The sequence below is a fragment of the Gallus gallus genome, chromosome 4, assembly GCF_016699485.2.
Source record: "Gallus gallus isolate bGalGal1 chromosome 4, bGalGal1.mat.broiler.GRCg7b, whole genome shotgun sequence".
NCBI lineage: Eukaryota > Metazoa > Chordata > Aves > Galliformes > Phasianidae > Gallus > Gallus gallus.
The window spans coordinates 64,893,959-64,920,977 of NC_052535.1; the positions used below are offsets into that span (position 1 = coordinate 64,893,959).

Below are 27,019 nucleotides of genomic sequence, written 5' to 3' on the forward strand. Positions count from 1 at the left end.
TCCCTCACGCTTTAATTGAATCTGCAAGGCATTCTTCTTCTGGTACTGTAATCGGGTGTCATGGAAACTTTGGAGCCAGCCTAAAGGAGAGGGATTTGGGGGCTGGCAGTCATTGAACAGCAAGGAGGATATTTTTTGAAAGCGAAGCTTTATAAATTTGGAATTTACACCAAACTATAGGAACGAGTCTATTTTAATTAATTCCCTAGTACATCTATTTACATACTGATATCACCAACAGCTTCCCTCCGAGTTTCCCAATGACCCATACCAAATGCCACCATCACTGGCAGAAGTGCTCCTGTGAACAAAAATTTCTCACTATCTATCACTTAAGCTATTCAGGGTTAACAAAAATTAGTTTGAAAAATATTTGTTTGGGGCTAAACTCTTCATTACTCAAGAAAAAAAAAAGCGTGGAAGATGAATTCCTAAAGTAAATCCATACTTTCTGTGAAATGCAGCTGTAGTAATGCCATACACGTGTACGAAAGCTATTGTTTCAGTATGAAAGTGATTTGATTTGCATTAATACAATGGATGAGACTACGGCAGAAGAAAAGAGTCACAAATCAATGGCTATGCTTTTCAACAAACTGAATATTCCATAGCGGCACTTTTCATACATACCTGTCAGGTACAGAGACTTCCATATCAGGAAGCAGAACCGAACACAGGCAAGGAAAACCCCTGCACCCTTGCACCATAAGCTTAGTTTTACGTTGTTGTGACTGAATTGCACAAATAAAGCAACAAGTATGTCCCTTGAATGAATAAGAACACCAATTACAGGTATGAAAATTGGTGTTCATATCAAAATAATACATTTTGTGATGGAAAAAAGACACGGGCAGTTAGTGTGTCAAAGCTGTTTTTCTTCTGGAAGATTGCTTTACACTGAATAAAATTTCCATTAAAACCTTTTCTAGCTAAAAAAGCATTCCTGATTCTCCGTCCTGGAGATGAACTCAGACATATATCCTTTTCCAGTTTTTTGCTGCTGAACCCAAGGCAAGAAGCCTATTATCAGTATCTCACTGTGGTAGCAGAGGACCCAGGGGCAACAAGTCTTATTCTGGAAAGAGCTCATTTTCACCAGTGTGGTATCTAAGCCTGATAGCTCAAAACCATCAGGTCGAAGTGGGAGAAGAGGTCCTGGGGAGGAGAGGAGGGGAAGCTCCTGTCTGGTCCAACCCTCCCGCATCTTCCAAGTTCTCTGTGCGCATCTCTCAGCCAAAGCAGAGAAGCCAAGATAAAAGGCTATTGACATTTCTGTGTTCATATTTTTAAAGAAAATTTAAAAAGCATGTGGGATCCTCTATCACTTCCATTCAGAAGGATTAGTAAAGGGTAAATCTAATTATTTTGTTTTCTCACTTTGCTTTAAACAAAGATCTCGCGTTGAATAACTAAAAAGACATTGCAAATAGAGGGAAAATTCATCTGAAGAGCTTGGTAATGCTAAATAAATCATAGAATCATAGAAACAATATGGTTGAATCCAATAGGTTGGAAAGGACCTACAAGAACATGTAGTCCAACCGTCCTCCCATTACCATTGGTACCACAAGCCAATAAACCATATCTTGTAGCTCTTCATCCAGACGCCTCTCGAACACTTCCAGGGACGGCGACTCCACCACCTCCCTGGGCAGCCCATTCCAGTGCCTGACCACTCTCTGAGAGAAAAAGCTTTTCCTTATGTCTAATCTAAACCTCCTCTGCTACAACTTGTGGCCATCTCCTTAAAGGAAAGCCATAAGGGCTACTGGGAAGACAACATCCACGCTTGTGTTTTTTGTTTAAAATATATATGTATATTTTGCACATGAGTAAAATGAAAAGTTTAATTATTCAAACTGGTACCCCACTGGCACCCTTATGAAAATACAGGCAGCTCAGCAGGTGAAGAGAAGTTTACCTGGCACTCATTTAACAAGAGTAGAGCTAGCCTGGTCCAGAGCAGGGCTGCACGTCTGCTGGCACCAAGCAGCATGTGTTGCATGTGCAGCATAGTCCTGCACTCCAGAGATCACTAATACAACATTCACATGGCTTTTAGTTGTCTTGACGGCAGGTTTTGGATCCTGTCCTTCCATTAGTGATCTTGGTGAGAGATTTTACTGTATGTCACTGGAAGCAGCAGGTTTTATCTGCTGCTTCTGACAGTAGGTATAGTAGAATCATAGAATGGCTTGGGTTGGAAAGGATCTTAAAGATCATCTAATTCCAACCCCCTGGTGAGTCATTTTGAAGCTCTGGTTAATGTTTGGGTACTTCTCTTTACAGTGTCCTGCTCTCAGTGATGATGATGATGACCCATGTCTGCTGCAAGCAACAAAATGGCACTGATGCAGCATTTTGCACTTGTAACTCTGAAATAACCATGGCATGCTACTCACCATCCTTATGTCTGCATATCCTTTGCTTTCAGTGTTTTAAACACCAAAATATAATTTTCACAGCCAGTGCTTATGGCCAGGTACAACTGAAATAAAGTAACCATCAATCATCTGGTGATACCCACAAAACAAACACTAAAGTGGCTAAATGGAATTAACTCTTCAGCACTTGATTGCTGGTGCAACATTTAAGCCCGCAATCCACTTATCTTCAAATTCTGTGCAGTAGGTAGACTTTCAGATTTGAAGGTGTGGCATTCAGGGTTTCTCTTTCTTAGTGTTTTCTTCTTTCAACTTTCATTTTTGTTATTTCCTGCTCAGATCCAGAAGTATTCTCATAAGGGCACACTGACTTGGCAATCATTACTCACGTCCATAATTCCTGTGCTATGTCACATTTGTTTCTGAGTATTACTCACAGGCATAAAGCTTTGCAGGTTTGAGCTCCTTTCCAAGGGAAGAGAAGGCACCAGCCATCAGTCATCTTTTTTTCCAGTGTGTGAAAAGAATCAAGTGCTGTCAGGAAGAATGCATTTACTTTGGAATACGACAAACAACAAAATGAAATGAATAGGCATGAGGCATCCATGAGACAACAGCAGGCAAATGTTTTTTTTCCTCTTTCAAAACATTAAGTTGATGTCCAGGAGAAACAAAATCGTAAGCCAAGTACTCTCTTAGGCAGCTGTATTTGTCTGAGGCTTTGGCCAGAATGAGGGACAACCTGCAGTAGTAATGCTCTGTTTTTCCACCAGTGTATTATTATAAAATTCCACATGGAAAAATTGTTAATAGAACAAGAAGTCATCTCTCACACCTACACTATTAAAATTATCATCCTTTTTCTACTAAAGAAACAACAGTGTGCTTTATATATTTGATGTGTATTAAATGTAAATATTTTCCCCAAATTAGGACAGCTGCATCGCAGAGATATGCTCAGTGTGGTTACCTGGCTTGTCAGTGGATTCACAGCTTATTATTCCTTTTCTGCCGTGGCACCATGCAATTCAGTGCTTCCCCTCTCATTTCCTTGGCAAGCAAGGCAGAGCCTTGGGGCTTGCAGGGATAGTCACAGCCCTGCGCAGCACCGGCTGCTCACCTGTCCCTGTCTGTGCCTTAAAGTCACTCTGACAGCACTACAGTGCACAGTGTGTACCAGAGCAATGTCACCTTACTACAGCATGTGAAAGTAATCCTATCTGCCAAGGGAAGGTTCTGCAACACACAAACTAGAGCGTACTTCACTTAGTGCACTTTCTCTAATTGCTCTGCGTGTCCAAAATTCAGTTACAGGTGCTGTGAAGTCTGGGTGCATTCCTGCAGCCCGAATGCAAACTCACTGCTCAGGTGGGAATTAACCATGCAAGAGAGTTTGCTGTGAGTGTTTAATTCCAGCATAAATGGATGATCAGCTTGCAGACTGCTTCCCTGCTTTTGTTGGGCTCTGCACGAGTGTGGGGCAGACCTGCAGGACAACAGAAGCAAGCTGATGGGACACCTGCACGTGTCCAACCACCCTCACTGAAGCAGACAGCCTGCTTTCTGGGTAATTAGAAAATCTACAGATTGCCTTCTCTACCGTCTGCCTGAATACACTGCTAAAAGAAATAGTTTCCTACCATATGAAAAGGAAAAAATTCTCAGCAGTGAATAATGAATACCTAATACATTCGGATTTGCTTTTTGGCCACCTGTGACTTGTCCCTGAGGATAAGGAGCCGCCTGCTTTCCTTAGGCTTCATGCTGCCCACGCCAATTCAATATTATATAGAGTAAAACCCCGCAGAGATGGCTCACGGTTGGCTCTGCTGGATGTGGAAGGGATGCTGGGGACATCGGTGCAGGATTTGTTTGTGTTTTGTGTATGCTTGGAGCAACGGCTGAGAAATAAGTGATGAGCAACAAACCGCCTACTCTGGATGTCAGCCTCTCTGGATGGATCCACCTAACTTTAAATAATGCAGCGTGGAAAAAAAAAAGTTTATTCACCAAATACCATTTCCAAGAGAGTCTCTCTGGTATATCTGCTATTTTACACACACGCTAAATCATTCGAGTTTTGTTAGGCAGTATTATTTTTACTAAAATGATATTTTGCTTTCCACAGCTTCCCATTTCCTGTAAAGGAAAACGATCTTAAAATATATGCCTCAACTACCTAAACCGCTAAGCCACAGGCAGAAAGGAATAAGCCAATTCATGGACTGTCTCCACCTACATAAACGAGATTTAAACCAAAACAAAACAACAAACAAACAAACAAAATCACAAAGCAGGAGCAGGCAGCCTCCCTTCACAGACTTTGCATTTATTTTCAACTCCAAACATTGGAAGGAACATAACCTCTGCATAAGCTTTAGAGCTCAATTCTTCTGACCATCTTACTCCTTCCTGAGATTTTCTGTCCCCAAAGTAATTTCTCCTGAAAAAAAATGGTGGCTGGCATAAGGGTATGGGGCTGGGGAGAGCAGCAAATCACTCTGGCAGGGGACTTATGACTGGACAGAAGTCGAAGACATGCAACAGGTGGTGGTGATGTTCCTGAGCATCTCTTCGCTGTGTTGAACACAGCATCACTACACCTGCATCATGCTGTTCATCTGCTCCTGCAGAAGTTCTGTTAGTGTTCGGACATGATCTGAGTCTGAAAAACCACCTCTCACTTCTGCCACTCTTTGGATTCGTTCACCTCAAGTTTGAGGTCCTTAGAAGCTTAGGTCCTTAGGTTTGGAGCATCTTTGCAACCATCTGAGACAGCTGAGTGCTGTGGTAGGAGCCACAGGTGGCCAGAAGGCATGCTCACTGCTAAAGGGTGGCCACAGGAGCATCCTAATGCAGAATCTATGAAGCTACAAGAAAAAGTACAAACCTGAGGACAAGAGTATTCCAGAACATTTGTGCCTGGTTTTGTCTCATGCCTTGTACTTAACTGTGTCTTCTACCTTCACTGCTTACAGATCAGCCTCTTGATTTTTGTGACATTTAGATGATCTTTTCTTTGTTTGCAACTCCGTACACATGGTTCTCAGCTCTGAATTTGTCGAACCAGACATCTCAGAAATCTTTTTTTAACATCAGCTGCAATTCTTACTTTGCTGGCAATTCTCTTCTGGATTTTCTTACTTGAAGCTTCTGCCCATGCCCTGGGATGACAAGAATCTGAGCAGTGTCCTCATTTCCTTTCTTTATGACATTCATTTATGAAGGCCATCTCTAGTCAGAAACAGTACTGCCCTGGCTTTATAGCAAGGAGATAAAAATATGGCCCTATGTTTTTAGAAAGCAGTGAGAGCAACAAGAATGCTGCCACGTGAGTTGAACATGCAAGTGTGCAGGCCCAGCGAGGCTTCTGGTGCAATGGCAGTCACCTTATGATGGCCAAGTTCCCTGGAAATGATTACCCAAAACTCAGAAAGCGAAGGGTCCCTTGTAAGCACTGCAGCTACATCTATCCAGTGATCTCCTAAGTCACTCGGGGCTCCTCAACATCCTGGGGATCAGGCCCTGTTGCCTTCCCAACAGCAAAGGGTGGTTAGAAACAGAATCCATGTTCGCAGAGGGATCTGCGTACAAGAAACAGAGCAGCACACGTATCTGTGTGTGTGTAAGGACTGCTCTGCTGTGGGAAGTTAGCTTAAACTGGCTTTTTTTTTAAACGGAATTTAAAACAGAAGGTTTCTCCAACTTCAAATATTTACACGAACAGGAGTACTGTACTATATCAATCAAACACTCGTGGACTTGAAGATGTGTTGAAATCTATGTACCTGATCTCTCGGAGAGCCTTGTGAGCTGCTTGGAGCTAGTTTATATTTAAAAGCTGTAACCCAAATGACAATACCAGAGCTTGTTAGTTCTGTGTTTACACTGTGTGAACTTAAGTTACCAGCACGACAGGAGAGGATGTATATTTTAGATAACAAAATCTGGTTTCTATCTTTTGTATTTTTAGATTTTGCTCCTATGAATCTCTTAGCCAAGCAAACGATATTGAGTTTAACTATTGTTTTAAAGAGGGAAAAACCCAGCTTATCCTAAAAAAAAAAGAAAAAAAAGAAAAAGAACCCTATTGGTTTGAGTAGAAAAAAATGTTAAACCTAGTAATTGCACTTAGAAACTGAGTTGCATTTCTCAAACTCCTTTTTTCAGTTCATGAACCACGCAATGATATAGTAAAAGGAAATGGATTTGCAGGATTTTTGATTCTGTTGCCTGCCTTTTCATCACAGACGAACAGAAATAGACTCTCAGAACTGACTTCTGCAGGCATTATTTCTCAACCATTTTCATAACATTTCAAGTGAAACATCCACTTTTCCTCTGCCTGCCCTGTAAACACCAACCTGAGAGTCAAGCCAGACCCTTTCCTCCTCCAGTGAGCACCCCAGCTCAGGGGGCTGTGGGACCTTCTGGGAGAACCTGTGCTACACCAGCACGCCTCTGTCATTTGCTACCTCACCTGCTTGCCCTCACCCTTCTACTCTCCAGAATGACATTTTTAACTAATAAGTTGCAGGATCCAAGTTGGGGGCTCTGCAAAGGGCTGCTTGCTCTTTGCATGCAGGAGACACACGTTATGGTGATAATTACTTGTGGAAAACCATTTGCACCACATGGCAGTAATTAAACCCTGAAACCCCTTGATACCAAGCATGTGGATAATAAGGAATCAATGAAGTGCACTCTTAGACTAAGACAAAATACTTTCCTTGGGACAGACAAATTTCTACATGGTGTTACGGTCACTTTTATGTACTTGAAAGTCACTCTGCTGTTCCAGGAGAAGAGGAAGTCCCTCAGATGTCTTTACCTGATTGCACCTGAGCTTGTCAGAGTCCTCCCTTCCTGTTGCTACCACATCTGCTGTAATATCTGCTGCCTGTACTGGGTGAGTGAGGATTACTTGTTTAAGGAAGGATTGTGCAAGTTGATTTCCAAGCAAAACCAGGAAGTGATGGGAGCCAAACTGAAGGAGTGTCTGATTAAAATAAATGGGAATAAGGCTTGTAGCTCAAGCCTTTCATGAAACCCAAGTCAAGAAAATACTTTTGATTTAGCAATAAGCTAGCTATTTTAAAAGCTCTGAACAACACCTCTGATGTATCTGACCTTGAAGAAATTTGTTATTTATGGTGCCATCAGTCAAAAAGGTTTGAATTCCCATGAAGGCTTTGCAGGGTGGTTTCCTAGGAAATTTATAGCAATGGAAGCAAAAGAAAAAAAAAAGCCAAAGCAATTCAGATAAGGAAATAAGTAGATCCAGACCTGCATTTTTTTAAATGCGTGTCTTTCCCCTCTTCTCCGTCTTCTGTGACTCCACTGCTGCCTGACAGACTGATAGGCAGTTCAGGAAGCTGTGATGAAGGCCAATTTGTATGGCTCTGGGACTCCAGGCCGTGTCAGATAATGTCACCGGATGCCTGAGCCAAATTTAGTCGTGGTGCTGGCAATGCTCTTCTGCCCATGGTCTGGCTGCATTCATCCCTGTTACTATGTCTATGGGGTGATTCATGACCTTTGCTCCATTCAACCTAATGAGCATGACTGATAAAAGGGCAAGGGGAAGGGGTTTTTAAAAAGATGGGTGACTACAGCTGGAGCCCTCTGACAAAAGCTTGAAGAATTTGAAGACCTCTCTGAGGGCAGCAGTGGGACAGATGCCATACTAGGAACATATTGAACTAGTCAGTTCAAGTTTTGCTGTCAGAGAAAATAAGTACCTGACGCTTTTCCTCATATAACACTATGAATGTTCATATTTATGTATCCATAGTTTCATATTTTTCTGTAACTGCGTATACTTATACCTCCTTGGCAATAATAAATACTGTTCTTGTTACATCCACAGCTATGAGGCCCAGGACTATTTTCCAAGACTGACATTTTGGTTGACCCTTCAAACTCCTCCAGGCACTGGGCCTGCCTGTGGCTTGCTTCATTTTCATGTGTCAAATGTAAAGTAAGAGGTATCAAGTAGTAGAAGCTAGAAATATCTGAGTGCCTGATTTTCCCCTTATGGTACTGAAACACTTCCTAGTCTCTGTAGGAGTTTAGTCCTCTCTTTTTGAAACATGAAGATGGCCACCTACAGGAGAGGGCCATGTCCTCAGGAAATGCAGCTCCCCTTTAATGGGGAGACAAGGAGCTCCTCTTTCTTATAGTTATGAAAAGTTTCTTTTCAGAAAGTGTTGTGAGGCCTTGGAACAGGCTGCCGTGGGAGATGGTGCAGTCACTGTCCCCAGAGATGTTCAAGAACTGTGTGGATGTGGCACTGAGGGACATCATTAGTGAGCATGGTGAGGATAGGTCAGTGGTGATCTTAGTAGTCTTTCCCAACCTTAATGATGGAATACCTCTATTTTTCTGCCAGTTTTTGTGCCCATCACACACACACACCCACCCACACCGACCCACCCACCCACCCCTGAAATGGGTGCTTCAGCCTTCCCGTTAAGGGCCTACGTGGCCCAAACGCCAGCACAGTCCTGACATGGTGCTCAGGGAAGTGCCCAAAGCCAGCTTGGATGAATTTGGGTGCAGGTGTACCAAGGCACAGCAGGTTGAAATAGGGAAAAAAAAGAGGTTTAGAATAAGAGGAAAGCAAGAGGGATGAATCTTTAAATGAACAGCAGTGCACACTCTCTCTTTTCATACCCTGCTTATAAAAGTAGTGATCTTCTGGTGGGAGATCACGGGACAGATCAGAGGCTAGCCAATGAGTGAATTTCATAAGCTTGTGCAAAAGTCAGCAGTGCCAAAACTCCCTGCAACAAGGATACTGCAGAACAGTTTTAACAACATTTTCCAAACTTCCTGAGGTTGTTTATACCATACCTCAGACTGATGAAAAGCTTTTTCTTACTTGTGGACTAGTGCGAAATACCTTGTAGCTAGTGCTAAAAAGATCTGGGGGTAGCACATAGCACATGGTTTCTAAGCTAAGAACAGAAGAATTGGTTATATATCTCAAGAAAAAAAAAAGCCACTCGCATAATTACAAGATTTGGGGCTTTTTCCAAAGCCTTTCCTTCTATAAATTAACATCTCAAACAGGAGATTAACTGTTATTTTTAGAGCAATGTTATGGTGTAGATGTGTTTCTGCAGCTTTTTCTCAGACATTGGAATGGCTCAGAGGATTGATGAAGAGATGTGAAACATCACATGAGAATCATTAGTCTGACCGGAAACAGGGCCACATTCACTTCTGCACCTCAGATGTATGCTCACGCAAACCCCACTGACAGTGGTACAACACTCAAGAGTTACAAGGATGAATCACACCCGAAGTCATTACAGATTGAAACTAGTTACTAATGAATGGCTTGTTTGGTGAGCCATATGAAAAAATATGGTGTTTTCAGTACAAATCCCAGAAGACAGATGTCCACATTTCAGAAATTACTTCCAAACTGGCACTACTTGGCACTCTCATAAGAGAGGGGAGGGGGGGAAGGATTTAAAAGAACACTCTTAATCTAAAAACATATTTGTGTCTGAACTATATTTACCAGTGTAGCCTGTGAACTTTTGAAGGAAGGACCCGATTCTGCAGTTGTTTTGTTGATTGTGGCTATCTCTAGACCTCAGAATTCTTTAGCACTTCTCACCTGAGCAGATAAAAGCCACAAAGGCATCTATTTCTACATCACCCCTTTCTATTGGGTGTTGCAACCCCTCTACAAAATCATTTCCTTTGTTTGTTTCCAGCTCTTCTGATCTCCTGAAACCCCCAAAGGTTACCATGTTAGAAACTTGCTACAGAGGCTTTAAGATCTCCACTGCAAGTGTAGGCTTCTTTTCACCACCCTTTACGTAGCTCAGGGATGGAGAAATCTCTGTGCCCAAAGGAGAACCTCATAGTGCTGTGGGCTTGGCATGTCTTAAGGCCAAAGGAAACACCAGTTCTGGCCTGCTTTCCCCTGTACAAAGAGATTTATACCTGCATCCCTTCCCCAGAAGATTGGCCATAGCCTTGTAAAATGTTGTGTGGTACAGGAAGGCTTCTGCAGGCTCTCCTCTTGATCCAGCTTCCTTCTGTGTTGCTTTCAAACACAGATTGCTCTAGGGAGAGCACTGCAGCAATCAGGGCTCCCAGGTGGGAGCTGGGACACAGGGGACCATCAGCTGTCATAAATATTTAATATTTGCACGCAGAGTGTAACAGCTTCAGCAAGGGAGGCTCTGCACCTGCCAGAAAACGTGGCTTCAAGCAGACGGTGGTATTCAACATGCCTCTCCCAAGCCTTCAGCACATGCTTGAGTCAGTCTGCACCTTCAGCCCAATTAGTGAGCAGGGCCAAACCAGCCACCGCCACCATGTTCTCACACTACACAACTGATTGAAGCAAAGGCAGCATTCTCACCAGGGATCGCCAGTCTGTCCCGCTGCTGCTCACAGCCCCACAGGCAGCATCCACGTTTCACAACAGCCGCTGTCTTCTGCTGTCAGCGTGCATCCTTTAGACACCAGCAGGAAATAAAGCACAAAGCTGGAGACAGGAAATTGTCTAATGACAGATATTGGCAAAGACAGGTGTAATCCTCAAGCTACTTTTAACTCATTTCAGGAAATAAGCAGGTATCATTTTGACAGCATCCCTTTAGCATGCAAAGCTGCAGAGCCCCATGGCAGGGCGTGGTCTTCCTGGAGGGAGCAAGGAGACCCAGTCCCATGTACTGTTGCAAAATGGAGAGTTCAGGTGGCCATTTTTGGTAAAATCAGTCTAGAAAAGTATGTTTTAAATTCAATTTTCAGTGTCATTTAACATCATTGTTAAGTGGCAGTTATGGTGTGGTACAAACTGAAGCAGATGTATTAGTATCTGCTCTTAGTTTGGCAGCTGCTGTCTGGCATCAACTTTGCCATTTCCTTACCTTCAGCTGCTCCTTCACTGCAGACTTTGGGTCAGGCTTGACTTTAGTTCCTCTCCAGCATCTTCTGCACCTAGAGATTCATCCCCTCTTTTACTACCTCTTCTCCTTAGCCTGAGACAGTACTCTATTCCTCTTTTTATTTATTTATTTTTTTTCCCCAAGAAACAAATAGTGAAAGCAACCATAAAACTGTAATTCCTGGAAGCACCAAATTTAAACCAGGGAGGATCTGTGTCCTGGAATGCTGCTCCTCACCCTCTCCCCAGGTGTGTGCTCACACACGCACAGGCATATCCCACTGGGAAATGACAAGGAGCAGCAAGAGGAAATGGACTTCAGAGATACAAAACCCTCCATTCTGTCTCCCAAGGAATGGATGAGGTGGAAGAGGAAGTGCCAAATCCCAAACAGACCCTGCATGTACACCTGTGATTGTGTACACACAGCTCTTTGAACCTGCAGGAGACGAAAAGCAGATGAGAAGCTCAACTCGATAAGGCAGCCTGGATATTTACATTATTGCATGCTAATGACGGCACATGAGCCAGAGTATAAACCTGGCCTCTGTGAAAATGGGGGAGACCAGTAGGAGTTGTTTCCCTGTTTTATGGACAGGAATGCTTGAGACTGTGAACGCGGATCTATATGTGAATCCATGGCTTCCCAGTTTTATGGATGTGAATGCTTGAGACTGAAGGCAGTGCCTGGGTCTCTTTTGCATATAACCCTTGAACTTTCCTTCAGAATTAGTCTAATTACTGCTAATTATTAAAGGTGATTATCCAGGCAAAATATAGGATTGTTTAGCAACACGTCTTAAAGAGTTACTACCAGACTAAAAAAGATGAGAGAAACGAAATTTCTTTCCTGCCAAAGCACATAGCTGTGCACACAATGATACTAAATCATCTGATTGCTGGTATTTTTCCCAGAGAATGAGGTCTTAGAGAAGGAGTCCCTAATCTCCTATGAACTCCTGTGGAACTGCTGTGCTGGCAGAAGAGTTGGACTGCCAGGGCGATGTGCTGCATCACTCTGCTCTGCCATGGCTTTGCAGTGGGTGATACAGCCCCAGCTGCTGGAATCACAGCATTTTCACTTCCATTCATCCACAGCGTGTTTCTCACTCTCTTGATTGCACATGAACACCATCACATGAAGCAAACACAACCTGAAAATTGACCGTGTGGAACTGAAAGAATCCAGCATGTTCTATGTCGTTGTTAGGTCATGCCTTGGAGGATCAGTCTGTTCTGGAAGCTAAGAAGGAAATGGACCCTCATTTACAAAGAACTGTAGAGTGATGGATTCGGGATCTGGAGTTGCTATCAGGGTGCAGGTGCATATTGTTTTTATCATACTGTTTTTTTCTATTTTTTTATTTCTCTTCTCCAATGGGTAGCCTTTGTATCAAACACTTCTATTTTAAAGAGGGAACCTATTTGTGTTTCTGGACAGTCACTCACTTGCATGTCACTTCAAAATCTGTAGGTTCCAAACCCAAGACCAAGCTGTGATTCAAAACGTGGCAGTGAGCACAGAGCAAAGCCTCTGTGTCTTTCAGAGGGATGTGAATGAGTCACAGCACCTGCAGGGATGGAAGAGAAGTCAGACCGATTTTCCAAAGTACTGACCACTGACATACCATGGGGGTGATGCAGCCTTCAGTGAGGGGAAGGACAAGAGAGGAGAAAGGCACAGCTTTTCATGTCTTCCCTAATTATATGTTTGCATAGTTAAAAGGGAGGGAAGCAGGAAATGTAATTATTTATCAGCTGCCACTTTCAGTTTGTTGCATGCTAAAGGACCTTTCTGCCATTATCTTTACAAAAAAAAAAAAAAGAAATGAGCTTGCTGAATCCTAACCTGGAGCCTTATCCTGGGACAGGAGACACTGCTAGGAGAACACAGACATCACCACCACTGCACAGATAGATCCTGCTCCTCCTGCTCCCCTAGGGCCCTTGTATTACCTCACATCCTTTGCTTCTACTGCTCCATCCAATGCAATAGCTTCAAATTCCATGAAAATAGAATAGTTTCTCAAGAGAGAAACTGCCCCTTTTGGAAAGACATGAGTGGATGTATAGTTATACATCTACGTATTCTTCAGAATCTATCCTACAGAATGACTTAGAACAGAAGCTGCATGCAGAGGTTGATAGGCTGACACCACATGCCTAGATTTTAGACAAAATTTCAGCAAATCCTTTTGATGCAGTCACATTGATATATAGAAAAGTTTGGAAGATGTATAACTTCTGCAATAAAATAATATTTTCTTATGCTTTTAGTTCATCCTCTGAGCATTTTCAATCACAGATGCTAAAGCTGGAAAAAATCAGAAGGTTATTGAAAAAGGCATGTCTTCAAGACACTATGGAAATGATTTGATCTAAGCTCAGGCTCTGGGTCATATAAGACTTTCTGGTGGGTATTTTGAAGAAATAGAAAATAATCAAAAAGATGCAGTTCTTCAGTGCAGAAGATAACCAATATCTGGACTGCTTGACCATTCAAAGAGAGAAGAAGATACAGGTACATACAAGCTTTCAGACACATAAACGATCTAATCCCAGGGCGTTGTCTCACTTTAGTTTTGACAACATAAGAATGAAATAAAATCATAATGTGTTGGTATTTTAGCTACTGCATGTCTACTTGACATAAAACTAGCCAAATGGGAGAAGGAGTGGTTTTTGGGTGTTGCTAGGATGATGAGTTGTCAGCTGTTCAAATCCAGCCCAGGTTGCCAACAGAAACAATGATGGTAATGGAGTCTCCATTGCCATTACCACCTGACAGCTATTTGGCTTATGTGTAATGGGGCAGTGGACTAATCTGACATTTTTAGACTACTCATCACACTTATTTCCAGACAAGACCATAAAATCCCTCAGACTGCTTCCTGGAAGAGAGATATCAATGCACAAATCCCAACAAGAGTGTCTTTAGACACATCTACAACTGAGCAACATCAAGACAGAACAAAAACCCTGAGTCCTGTAAGAGCCCCTCTCAGTGCAGGGCTGGGACAAAGTGGGTGCTTTTACAGTTTTCTGAAGTTCCGGTGGTTTCTTCAAGACAAAATGCTCAGTTGCCCCTTTGTCCCTCTATGTGGTCCAGGAGTGTCCCTGTTTTGGCAACCTCTGGCAGCTGTTGCTACCACCAGTCCCTGCAAAGGTGTTGGCTCAGTCCTGGCATGAGGTGTCAAATCAGGCGAGCAGCTCCCAGCAGGAGAAGGGAAAGAGGGATCTGTTCTGGAAAGAGGGGCAAAGAGTGGATTTTGTTGGGGAAAAAAAATCTTTCTGCTTACGTTTTCCACAGCGAGCATGGCATTTTCAGGAGAAAATTTGAATACCAAAATATTCGAGCCAAAATATGAAGTTTTTCATTTTGGCAGCTTAGGACAGGTTTGGGCTGCTCAGTTTTTGACAGCAAAGCAACATATATTCGCACTATCTTTTTTTCCTTCTTCTTTTACAGAATGCTGACATTTTCAGGCTCATTTTCTTTCAAATGCTGTTTCACTGAACATTTTCAAGAACGCTTTTCATGGTATTTAATTCTGAGGGCTTCTCACTGTGAGAGCAATAGCCAAGATGCCAGGAAAGGGCTGTGGGAATGCATTAGCTCTGCTGATTCTTGGGAGTGACTTCAAGCAGTGCTTGGAGCCCTGTGCACCCTGCCTTTGCAAGACAGCAGAAAAGTGGAATAAGCCATGCCACAGCACCTCCTCAGCCACCTTGCAGCCAGAAAGAGCCTCTCCCAGCCAGACCAGGGGATGAGAATAGGGGATTGGTGGGATGAGCATCCTCCATCCATTACTCGTGCTGGTACAGGCTGCCCAGAGAGGCTGTGGTTGCCCTGTCCCTGGAAGACCTCAAGGCCAGGTTGGATGTAACTCTGGGCAGCCTGATCTGGTGGGTGGCAGTGGATTGGAACTGGATGGACTTTGAGGTTCCCTTCCAATCCAAGCCATTCTATGATTCTATTATTACTGCATTTGCACATGTGAAAGACAAACACCAAGCAGAATCCCTCCTGCTCTGCTCAGTGCAAATGGACAGCACAGCTCAGAAAAGACTGAGGGGCTCCTAGGAAAAAAAAAAAAAAGGGAAAATCTTCATGTTTCACTGAGTTCACTCAGGGTCAAAATGTCATGCCATTTTTTGGCTACAGGCACCTTTCCTCCTCCACTAACTTCCAGCTAGAGGAGCTCCTGTTGTATATACAGAGCATCAGAGTATTATACACACATAGCCAAAACAGCCAAAGATAGCAATGAGGAGCTAAACTGAAAGTGATGGCAATGTGTTGATGAAATCCTACTCCCCCGCTCATCCAGCCAGACTCTGAAGGATGGCTAACGGGTTTCTGAGCTCCTCCAAGCAAACAGCATGGAAATGTAAGTCGTGGTTTGGTTTATGCCCAGAGTGTTGAACTAATAGCACTTGTCTCACATGTAAGCAGCTGCAAAACCTGATATTTACACAAGGATTCACAGAGATGAGAAAAGACTGCTTTTATTTTCTAGATGACAGCCTCTGGTTCAAACGGGAATTAATTTGGGAAAACCCTCTGGTCTGTGTCGTAGAGCATGCCAGGTTAAATGATGACAGCAGGCTCTTTTTTTTTATCATGGAAGGTTGCCTTTAAAGTATTGCCATCGTTCCCACATCAAGACAGGAGCAATCTTACCTACCAACGCACCCATCGTTTTGCATGCCAAACAGACTGTGAGCAAAATAAAATCCTACCTTTTATAGCCATCAATCAAAGAGCTCACCAACACACTTTGTATAAATACAAGCACACCCAAATACACTTACTAGTAGTTGCCACTTTTCACAGAGCCATCACTGATAGTACATCCGTACTTGGCTTGGTTTACCTTCAGCAAGGTGGCTCTGATTTCAAAGCTTAAAACTTGCTTTACACTGACATTTCTGAGATTCAAGCATCAGCTGACACACGCTGCTGCTGGCAACATGATGGCTCGTCTCAGACACCCAGAAGTAAGTGCACAGTGTAGTCTTTCAAGTCAAAATGTGAAAAGAAAATGCTCTGACGGTCCAGCGATGTCTTTTATTGGATCATTTAGTGCAGCTGGAAAGTGCAGTCCAGCTTTAGATACCAAATCTGACCTCAAGTCCTAACGTGAGTTACTTCTGATTTGTTTTCAGCTACATCAGCTGGTCTAACAAACCACATCCCAGTTCTTACAAACCTTATGTCCCTTCCATGGAGAAAGGATGGAGCAGGTGAAGCTCCTGCTGGTGGAATGCAGCACTGCTAGTGACAGGCAGGATACTGGAACATGTGATACATGAAATTGTTGCCAGATTTGGAATAGTTTGTAAACTCAATATAAATTTGAACCTGGACTCCTGCTGGGAGTTTGGAGGCTTTGGCTCCATGCGTTACAATGGTTCCACCGGCATATTTTTAATTTTTAAAGCAAAAGTGAGAGTGCCCAATAGAGCCGTCAGGACAGTGAGACAGCATGGCAGCAGCCAGTAAAACTTCCAGCTTTGCTGAGTCTGGTCTTTATGCTGTAACATAAAATGGATAACTATGGCCAAATATATACCTGGCAACTTCCCTGTCTTCCATGGTGCAGTTCCAGTTTTTCTTGGTACAAGTAAGCTTGAGCACATATTTTGTTCTTAGACATGAGCATCTCCCACAGGTCTTATGTTATGATTATTGTACACAAGTTCAAAGTACTTCCAAATCAAACATTTGGAGCTGATGGACAGCATATGTATTACTTTACCTCCTATTTCCCTAAAGGCTCCAGCTACTCTGCATCTGCAGTGGCAGCATATCTGTGCTTCTGTTGAATCCAAAGGAGGAAAAAAAGATGGGGAAAAGAGGAACTATTAAACAGATTTTTGTCTGATGCTTCCATCTTGTGGCCAACTCAGAAAAGAAAACTTCTGCTTGCTGTTTCAGTTAAGGTGTTAACTAATGCAAGCAAACATTAAAACTTTTAAAGATGTTCCAAACATTTCCTCTAGTTATATGAAGGGGAATGAACTACAATTGTGTTTTCCATTTTGAAGGAACTGAATGCTGTCAGAGGAAGGGCTGGGTTCCTTCTCCATCACCTGCTGTGTTTGAGACTCGGGAGAGTTGGCAGTGCCAAAAGGCACAGGACAGAGACAAGGCTGGGCTGGTGAGGCCATGGGTGTCGAGCCTGGCCCTTTTCCTTGCTGTGAAATCGATGGCAGAACTTGCATGACATATAGGCTCTCATCCAGCTATCAGTTTCACGAGACAGCCCAGGTTTGCAAGACGTCTTTCCTTCTTCATCATTTGTGAGCATATGAAATGCTTACCTTCCGTTTTCTCTGATCTTTCCCGGAGGTTATCCCAGCACACAGCTCCCATACCAGAAGGTGATGGGATATAGTCTTCTCACTGGGACAGGTGCAAGGTCACCGTGCCTTAGGTGCCATCAGGAACTTCTCAGGGTGGGTGGACAGCTTGGTTCCACCCGATAAATCTACTTCTTCCTTTTGGCATGGCTCATGGCAAGCAAGAATGTTAGCCAAAGGTCTGCTCACCTGTATACGCTGAAGTGTCCTGCCTAGGGCCCATGTATAATGTGATTCATTAATTTTCCCTTCCCACCCTGGCCAGAAGCCCACCCCATCTGTTGCACAGGGCACAATGCTGCCCTCACCACAGCTCCGGACTCCTGGGCAAATGCTCCTTCCACAAGCCTGCAAGCTCCCTTGGTAGCAAAATACTTGCAGAGGCCTTGAGGAAGGGACAGGGTCGTAAGCATCTTGTTATTGTCTCCAATGCAGTGAGGAATGGGGCTATTGTGCAGGATGGGTCTGCTTCAACAGAAGGGTTCCCTGAGTGGACACACCCACACACATGCAGGGGATAATGCATTCCTGCTCTGCAAAAAGGAAGAGTGAGAGCTGAACCTGAGCTCCGCATCGAGCCGCAGGTTCTTGTATAGGGAGGGATTTTGATATAACACCCTTAATTGTGGCTTGAGGATTAATGAATCTGTCACTCCCTGCATGGGTGTTGCTCCAGAAAGCAAGGCTGAGAGGAACAAACATAAGGGTACAACAAAGCCATGACTGCCTCCACAGTACCTGAAGTGGTGGGAAGGGTTATATGTCCACATAGCTTTGCAGGAGAAGGAAACCTCTTTGTCAAGAGTGCAAAGGAGAGGGAACCTGCCATAATTCTTACCTAAGCCAAGAGCCCAGGCTGCTGAACCCTGATTGATGCAAGGAGGAGCTTTGCATTGTGAAGAAGTGGTGAAGAACGAGATGTGAGAAGGAGGGTTCACCCCAAAAATGTTAAAATGGAAGGGACTACTGTCTGGACAGGAGATTGCTAACCTGCCCATTCACAAGATTTCCCCACAACAAGGATTTCTCACTTTCCTGTTTCCTGCTGGCAAATAGCGGCAGTTTTCAGAGCAGAAAATCCATCTGACAACTTTTATACTGTTTTCAGGCTGATGTTATTTAGTTCTTCTTAAGTTCACATTCAGTTATATAAGCTACTGTGGGAGTACAGCATCACAGAGCAAAATCTGGTTCGATTCATAAAGAAGTTCAGTTCAGCACAGATTTTAAAAAATACCTATATCTATGGCCAGAAGAAGAGAAACCATGGCAATTTGAAGATGGACTCATCCATCCTTCACGTTCGTCAAGAGCTTTAGACTAAAGGCTGACATAAGGCAGTTTAGTCCCCTGTTAAAAACAACCTTTGCATAAAACCCCTTATTATACACCTGTATCAGAAGAAGCAGAGCGTATATAGGAGATACATGACACAGTGATGCTTTTTGCATCCCGTGCACCCCTTTCCCCAGCACGTGCAGACAGGCAGCATTGAACCTACTAGAATACCTACCAGAATACCTACCAGTGCTGAAACCAGAAGGATTTTATCTTTCATGGGGAGCTCAGACATCAGTCACTGGAGCACTAAACCTACCACAGTTTGGGGTCAAAGAGGCTTCACGTGGACAGAATTCACTGGTTAAGTTACCTTCTCATTGGCAGTTCCTCACTGTGCACACCAGAAGGGCTCAGGGAACTGTCCTTGCTGCCTGATGGCTTTGCAGAGCACTCTGCTAACCCAAAATCTCAGGCAGGAAAAAAAATCAAGCAAGATTGATCCCTTATAACAATTTTTCAATAAGTGAGTATAGACCCCTCACATATCCTTAAATTATATATCATTTATTGAAATATAGAGATCTTAATTTACAGGATTTGATTTTTCAAAGACAAAATATCAACAGGGGCATTTTGTAATACATTTCGTGCCTACCATCACTCAGGCTAGTTTGCCCTTCAAATATTTCACAACAGCCACCATTTTGGAAACACTTCCTTTTTTATTATTCTAAAATATAACTTTTGGACATTCAAAGTGCAACAGTTAACGTGCCTGTGGAATATATCACAGTAAAAAAAAATATAAACAAAGGCAGTGATATAGCTGTCATAAATGTTTTGGCAGTATTCTAAAAGTCTATATAAAAATACTTATATACATATTGATGTATAACATCACTGTATCTCACGTCCTTCACCATGTAATAGGACCATTTTGTACAAGCTGCAGACCACACTGTAAGGAATTGGTTGGCCATTCCAAATCAAAGGCTGTGATAGGCTAACACTGATTGTCATTATACAATTACCCTAGAGTAAGATTTGGGAATATCTTTTCCAGTGGCTTCTCAAAAATTAAGCCATAAACTAAAAGGTTGGTAATACTGAAAATATTGTAAAACTAAAGGAATCATCTCCTCCCACTTCTCCCTCCCTAATAAACCCCCACACTGCCTCTGCATCTCATTCCAGTTTATAGGCAAGTTTATTGGATTCCACCCTGAAATGAGCTGGGTTTGGCTAGACTCTTGCCACGGGTAAAATTAATGTATACAAACACTCATGAGAGGATAGAAAATTAACTCTACCATTCATCATAGGGTGGGGAGGCTCTGGTTCACATCCACCATTTGGGTCTAGCCCCAATGTACGTTGTGCAATACAGAATGAAATCAGTGAGAGGAAGGGGAGACCATGGGAAAATGTCCTTGTATTCCAGTAACTGGTATAGTAAAACATGCCAGACCTGATTTTCAAACCCCGAAGAACACTGGGCCATGTGCAAAAATGCAGGTGAAATCGCTTGCCTAATTTGAGCATGCAGTTGTAATGACTGCACACGCAAATTAAGGCATCTGTGGTCTCAAATGGCCATTCAGATATCTGGGATATCCAATAGACAATTTGTGTTTCCTCAATTTATAGTTCTATATATAACTGGAGGGGGACTTTACATCATCTTGTGTGTCCAGGCTATATCAAGAGTCTTTATATTTCACAGTTGTCCCCATACGGAGCTCCGAAAGACACTCGGTATTGGTCTGTTGACTGCAGAGAAAGGAGGACATGTCATTGCTCATGCTTTGTTATGATTGTCAAACATCACCAAGGCTGAAAATCCAGGTGCCTCACTTCAGGTCACGTTTCCACATCTGCAGGACATTTGTATGTGGCCACAGCCAGGTGACATTTTTGAAACTCAGAGCCAAAATTATTTGCCTGTAGAAATGACAGTATTACATTTATTTTTCTTCAATCCACAACCATCCACGAATGAAGAGATGAGGAGTTGTGTAGCTTTCCTTAGGGCCATTTCAAGGTAAAGTTTAGTTTGTTATTCAGATCCAGGTGGCGTGTGTTGTCAATTGCTGCTGGGCCATTTTTCATACTTCATAGGAAAAGTACTGCAACGCAGGGATGAGTTTGTACCACATTTGCATTGGTTCTGCCATGCCAGATGCTGAGCGTGTCCTGTGAGGCACTCCTCGCACTGAATTAGAGTTAAGTTCGAAAGATGAGCACCAGAAAGGATGGGGCCCTTTGCAGTGATGTACCTTTCGTTCACGTGTAAGTCTTCCAAAACATAAAATATCAATAACACTTTGTACAGTGATAGCAGTAATCATAATACTTTGCTCTTGTAAGTGGTGTCAAAAAATAACTATTGCAGGCTGAGAGCAGGTTTGTTTTCATGCACCTTCATCCAGAAAGCACACTTGAAGGCAATTATTATTTGTAGTTAGAGTCTGCAAAGATAATAGTCAGTTTTCTGCTCCTGTGTAAACTTCAAAACTAAGACAAGGATATTTGTGGCAGAACTATTTCTGCTTTTATAATCTGGAGTTCAAGGCTGGGAGAGATGTCTTTTTTCCTTGAGCTGTTCAAAAATAAAATTGATTTTTCATACCTAATCCTGGAATAAGATTTCTTTTGAGAAACTGTGAAACACTAACAGTGGGATGTTGCTGGTGGTTTATCATAATCTTCCACTTCCCACAATCCTGGAAATCTGGTGTAAATTTAAATTTAAAAAAAAAAAATTTTGAATGCTTAGAAGTTCATTTAATTGGAGGACAATAATTGTTTCTAGTACAGCTGATTAGACAAGCTGCTCTATTCAAAATAGAAAACTAAATCTTAGTGTATTACAGGATGCAATTTTTTCTCCATATTAAAGTAGTTTTAGCTAGTCGGAGCAATTATCATACTCTGTAGGGCCTGATAAAGGTTGCTTCATCACATTTTCAGGTCATATTTTTTTTCCTTGTACTTAATAATGTTTCTTGAGACTGTGCTTTTCTGAAGGACAATGAATTATAAAATATAGGCTTAGTGTTACGGAAAACAGTAGTAGTATTATCATGAAAACAGCTATCTTCTATAGTTAATAAAGACTTACTAGGTTTCTAACACCTATTATAGACTGGTTTTAATTATTATTATTATTATTATTATTCCCCTTGCATTAATGTTAAAAAGTAACATGTTTTGTAGTACCGGTCAGTTTTTTGTGGTTTCAGACCTTCTCAGTCTAAGAGTGGTTTTTGCATGTTCTTCAATTCACATGATAGTTCAACAGCAGCTGACACTGAGATTGAGGGAAGAAGTGCACAAAATTCATGGGTGATCTCTTCTAAAATCCATGGAGTGTGTTCAATGTGCACCTTAAAAGATCCTTGAGCTGATAGTTATTTACATAATTACAATGATGAAGTATTGCTGCAGTGGAAATTCTATCCATCAAAGTCATAGGAATGCCCTTGAAACACAAAACTGGTCTGTTTGTGGCCTTTCTGTTGTCCTCTACCAGTTGGAATGGCAAAACAACGCTGAGATGCTCATAAAGTACTGCAAGAAGCAACACTAAAAAAATCCATCTTTGACAGTTCTCTCCCTTTCATTCTCAGGCTGATTCCTTTGCCCATCACTGGGCATCCCTCTTAACAAATCCATCTTCTCTTCACATCCTTGACATTGCAACGAAGTGGTTTTCTCTGTGTAGCAGAAGTCTGTATACAGCACGGTAAGCTTCCCCATGTGCAGTTAGAAGGTGTCTGGGATTACAGGAAGCTGTCCTCTACAAGATCCGAGGAGTCAATTCCAATGTCATCCATCATGTCAATGTCCTCAATGGTCTCATCCTCTCTCTTTATAAAGGTAGAGCTACTGGAACCGGTTTCAATGGCACTCTCTTCAGATGTCTGGGAACTGGAAGAGACAAAGATCTCAGAGCTAAAACACACATTAAAAGGCACCAAGTAAGTACCCCAATTTATGAACTGAACTGAATACCACATCTACATGAGCTTTCTGATGCATGACATAATCTTACTATGACGACATGTTTCCTAGGATGCAATACATCTTGTATCTCAAGGGTAATGAACCACCTTGAAATTCAGAGGAGGAAGTTGTTCATATGTACCTCCAAGCACTTTCTGACTCATTAGAAGAATATCAGTATGACAGTGCTGGGACAGTAGATTAGGTTGGGTGACAACAGGTAACAATAAAAGCAATGGACAGTAAGATAGTAAGAAGAATTACAGATAGAGGCAGTAAATCTTAATCTGGCTAATGTTCCTTAGAAATGTAATTTGTCCCACTATTCAAAATATTGCAAAAATTTCCAATGTGTGGCATGTAGGCTTTTGTTCATTGCTGACAAAAATGCACAGTTAATGATGATGACTGTGTTGAAAAACAGCGTTTTGTAGCTGAGAATGTGCTGTATCAAGTAGTGATATTGTTCTCTTCGTATCTATTGTAGTTTCTATGGAAATAAATAGGAGGCATTACTTTTGGAGTGGACTATGTATAATGCAGCTATAAAGGAAGTACTGAATTAAGCTACTGCCATTTACAGTAGAGATTATATGGAGTTGTGCTTTGGTGAAATCATTCATATAAGCTGATAAGGAAGCAATAAAAATTTCTGAATATACTGTTAGGAAAAATATTATAGATGATAATGAAAAAAAAACTTATCCTGAATTTTAAAGCTGGTGAACAAACCAGTCCCTTGAGACTTGAATCACAGAATCATAGAATCGCTCAGGTTGGAAAAGACCTTAAAGATCATCAAGTCCAACCACAACCTAACCATACTACCCTAACTCTAACAACCCTCTGCTAAATCATGTCCCTGAGCACCACATCCAAATGGTTTTTAAACACATCCAGGGATGGTGACTCAACCACCTCCCTGGGGAACCTATTCCAGTGCATAACAACCCTTTCTGTAAAGAAGTTTTTCCTGATATCCAACCTAAACCGCCCCTGGTTCAAAGTCATTAAGCTGTAGAGGCAAATGTGATGTAAAATGTGACATAAAAAGTGCCAGCTGAACCATCAGACAGTTGCTATGACTTGGCCAAGTTAGCAGTTGCCTTCCTCTGGCAGTCACAGAAGAGCCAAAATGAGGAAACATTATAGCCAGTAATACTGCCATACTGCACAGAACCTTCCTAATGCATAACTCTGACAGAGCCTAGGAAATGAACTGTGGAGCAGGATTCTAAAATGTATTAATGCATGTCACCAAATGCGACCCAGAAAGGTGACTATGGGCTACCTGATTTGCAAACTGTACCCACCTGTGCCTGTTCCTTTTGCCAAGCTCATCTTCAGAAACAGGGTCAATGTCAGGCAGGGGGATGATGTACCCACTGTCAGCACTCAGCCTCTGCTCATCAAATCCACTCTCTCTATCCTTTATCTTGTCTTCATTCTTGTAGGTGACACCAATGTAAGCATTGTCACAGTCCCCTCTCATTCGAGTGACAGCTGGGTGATCGCTTTTCAGGAAGTCCAGGTGAATCTTCTCGTAGCTCTGAAAATATTCATTTCAACAACCTCATTAGATGTTATTCACTAAGATCACCTTTCTTCAGCCGAGTAGCTACGATTCATTAACCCCAAGAACATTTGCTCAATGAGTCTGCAACACTGGATATAAAAGCCTAGCACCACCAAGTGACTGAGAGTTCTAGGTGACAAGTTGGTTTTTGAAGATACAGGAGTGAGTGTGGCAGCTCAGAGCAGACAAATAGATGTGACAGAGGGGTAGAGAGAGAAGGAAGGGCAGACTGAGAAATGAAACACCAAATGATGGAGCAGGCAAAGCTTTTCCAGAAGCAGTAGAAATTTGAATCCCAACTCAAACTTCTGTGGGAAGAGGGAGGGGGAGAAATTCTGCATATGGGCAATATACGGTCCTTTTTCTGGAATACTTTCACTGCCTAGAAAATTCTGTGAAAATATATAAAAAAACATGTTCTGCCAGAAACCTGGAGTTGGTAGGATATCACTGGAAGCAGAGAGTTCTGCTTCCCAGCTAAAACAGCCAAATTGCTTTTCTCGATAACCTCAGCTTCCTTTCCCCAGAACATGTAATCCCCAGCCTGCATCACGTAACTCATACAGGTTAGGATGTGTCAGTCCAGTGTTCATGGCTCTGATGGCTGGAGCCACAGCCGCATTTCCCTCTAAAAACATATGCACAAAATACAGACCTTTTTGTACTCTCCAGGCAACAAGCTCTCCACAATTTCACTCAGATGGTAAAACGAAGGTCTTTTCTCTGGTTCACTGTTCCAGCACTTTACCATGATCTCATACCTACAGATAAGACGGAAAACAATTTAATCAACTGGGAAGGAAAACAAGCTATCAGGCAAAAACAAAAGCCAAAATTGTCCAGAGGCTAGTCAGGCATGGGAAAGCCAAATACACACGTACACTTCATTGGTAGCATGATCAGGTTTTGCCATTCGGTAGCCACTCTTTATCTTATTGTAGAAGGTGGAGTCGACCATCATGCCAGGATATGGTGTGCCACCTGCAGATAAAACAGAAGAAAAAAATACTATATAAAACTAAATTTAAAAAATATTATTCTACGTTGTGTTAATACTTGCAACCTTGATACAAACCACAGCTCATGATAATAAAAATGTTTGCAAATCCACAAATACCAACTAGCTAGTGCTTGCTGAACTATATAAAGATGCTGACTTGGAGAAAACAGACCATTCAATTGTCTGGTTAATAGTCTGCTGGGGTATATGTTAAATTTCAGAGAGTGTTGAGGATGCCTATGAGTCTAGAAGGGTGAGATGCAAGTGGTTCTCAAAATCTTTTTGAGAGCTGCCCAGAGGCCCATATTGTTATTCCAGTTATTGATCGTGTTATGTTTTGTGGTGTGAGATAAGAACTTTAAAAGCAGTATTAAACAAGCCTGGCAGCTGTTTGCAGGCATGTGTGCCTTCATGTATAAAATAATCTTTTGTCTCAATGAGGAGTTACTTATACAGAACTGGAGCTCTGCTGTTCACTGCTTGCAACATCAAGTGGCTCTAAAGTGGAACCTGATCATAAAATTGAAATATTGACATTTCACTGGGGAAGCTGAATGGTCCCTGGATAGTGTCCCCAAATACTGACTGTCTGCTCAGACCAAAGTTTGACATGACATCAAAATTAATGAAACTAAACCGAAGCTGACAAAAATGAATAACTGAAGTACGCTGTGTTGCATCAGCTGCAAGGCATTTCTGATATGCTCTGATGTGAAACATTGTCTAGGAAAGACTGAGGCGGCTACCACTTAAAAAAAAATCCCTTTGCAGTGTTTCTGAAGAGTACAGACTGAGCACAGAGGCCAGATGATACCGGATCAGCCTGCGTCTGGCAGACTTAAGGTCATGCTCTGCCACTGTCTTCCCATGCTACTTTGGGCAAGTCGCTTGCTTGTGTATGTTTCACTTTTCAAGAAAGAGTGGGCATTCTCAGGTGCAGGCACGCACGCTGTAATGTTTACTCCAGCCTTTTCAAAAGCAAGGTTTTTGCCTAAAAATAGGCTTCAGACCCTACCTTACAAGTAAGGCAATGAAGCACAGACTTAATTTTGCTTCAGTTCCCCATCAAAATAGCACTTCTGTGACCCCAGTGATGCTTGTGAATGGATATTTACAGGGTCCTTTGATACCCAGAGATTGCAGTTGTCAATACCATAAATAGCAGTGCAAATGCTGTTTTTGAGAAGCAGCTATATAACAGCTTATTCTAGAAAATAACGTTAGGCTTGGGGTTGCCATGGGGCAGTAGCAGATACCATACAGGCGTGATTAATTCTGCTCAAAGTAAATCTGGGCAAAGCACACTTACTGAAGCAGGCCAGCCACCCGCCCGGGAGGCTAATTAATCAGCCTGAGTCGAGAGCCAGGCTGCTCCCAGCTGGGAAATGTATACTGTCTTTAACTGCTAAACACTGTCATAACCACTTTACGCTGCCATAAACCAACTGTGAGAATGGTGCTGACCTGGAAATGAGAAATCAGTGTCCCAGAAG

The 27,019-nt window shown here is 42.4% G+C and overlaps 1 protein-coding gene across 2 annotated transcripts in view; it reads right to left on the reverse strand.

Annotated features, from left to right (window-relative positions):
* Nucleotides 1–19,488: 19,488 nt before the first annotated feature.
* Nucleotides 19,489–27,019, reverse strand: part of PDGFRA (platelet-derived growth factor receptor, alpha polypeptide) — a 34,555-nt gene continuing 27,024 nt past the window's right edge. For both annotated transcript variants that reach the window (NM_204749.3, XM_015285414.4), the window contains exons 20-23: nucleotides 25,408–25,507; nucleotides 25,182–25,287; nucleotides 24,264–24,499; nucleotides 19,489–22,875 (exon numbers count right to left, since the gene is read on the reverse strand). In NM_204749.3, the coding sequence (NP_990080.3) occupies nucleotides 22,728–22,875; nucleotides 24,264–24,499; nucleotides 25,182–25,287; nucleotides 25,408–25,507 (590 nt within the window). In that variant the 3' untranslated portion in view covers nucleotides 19,489–22,727. The remainder of the gene's footprint in view (nucleotides 22,876–24,263; nucleotides 24,500–25,181; nucleotides 25,288–25,407; nucleotides 25,508–27,019) is intronic.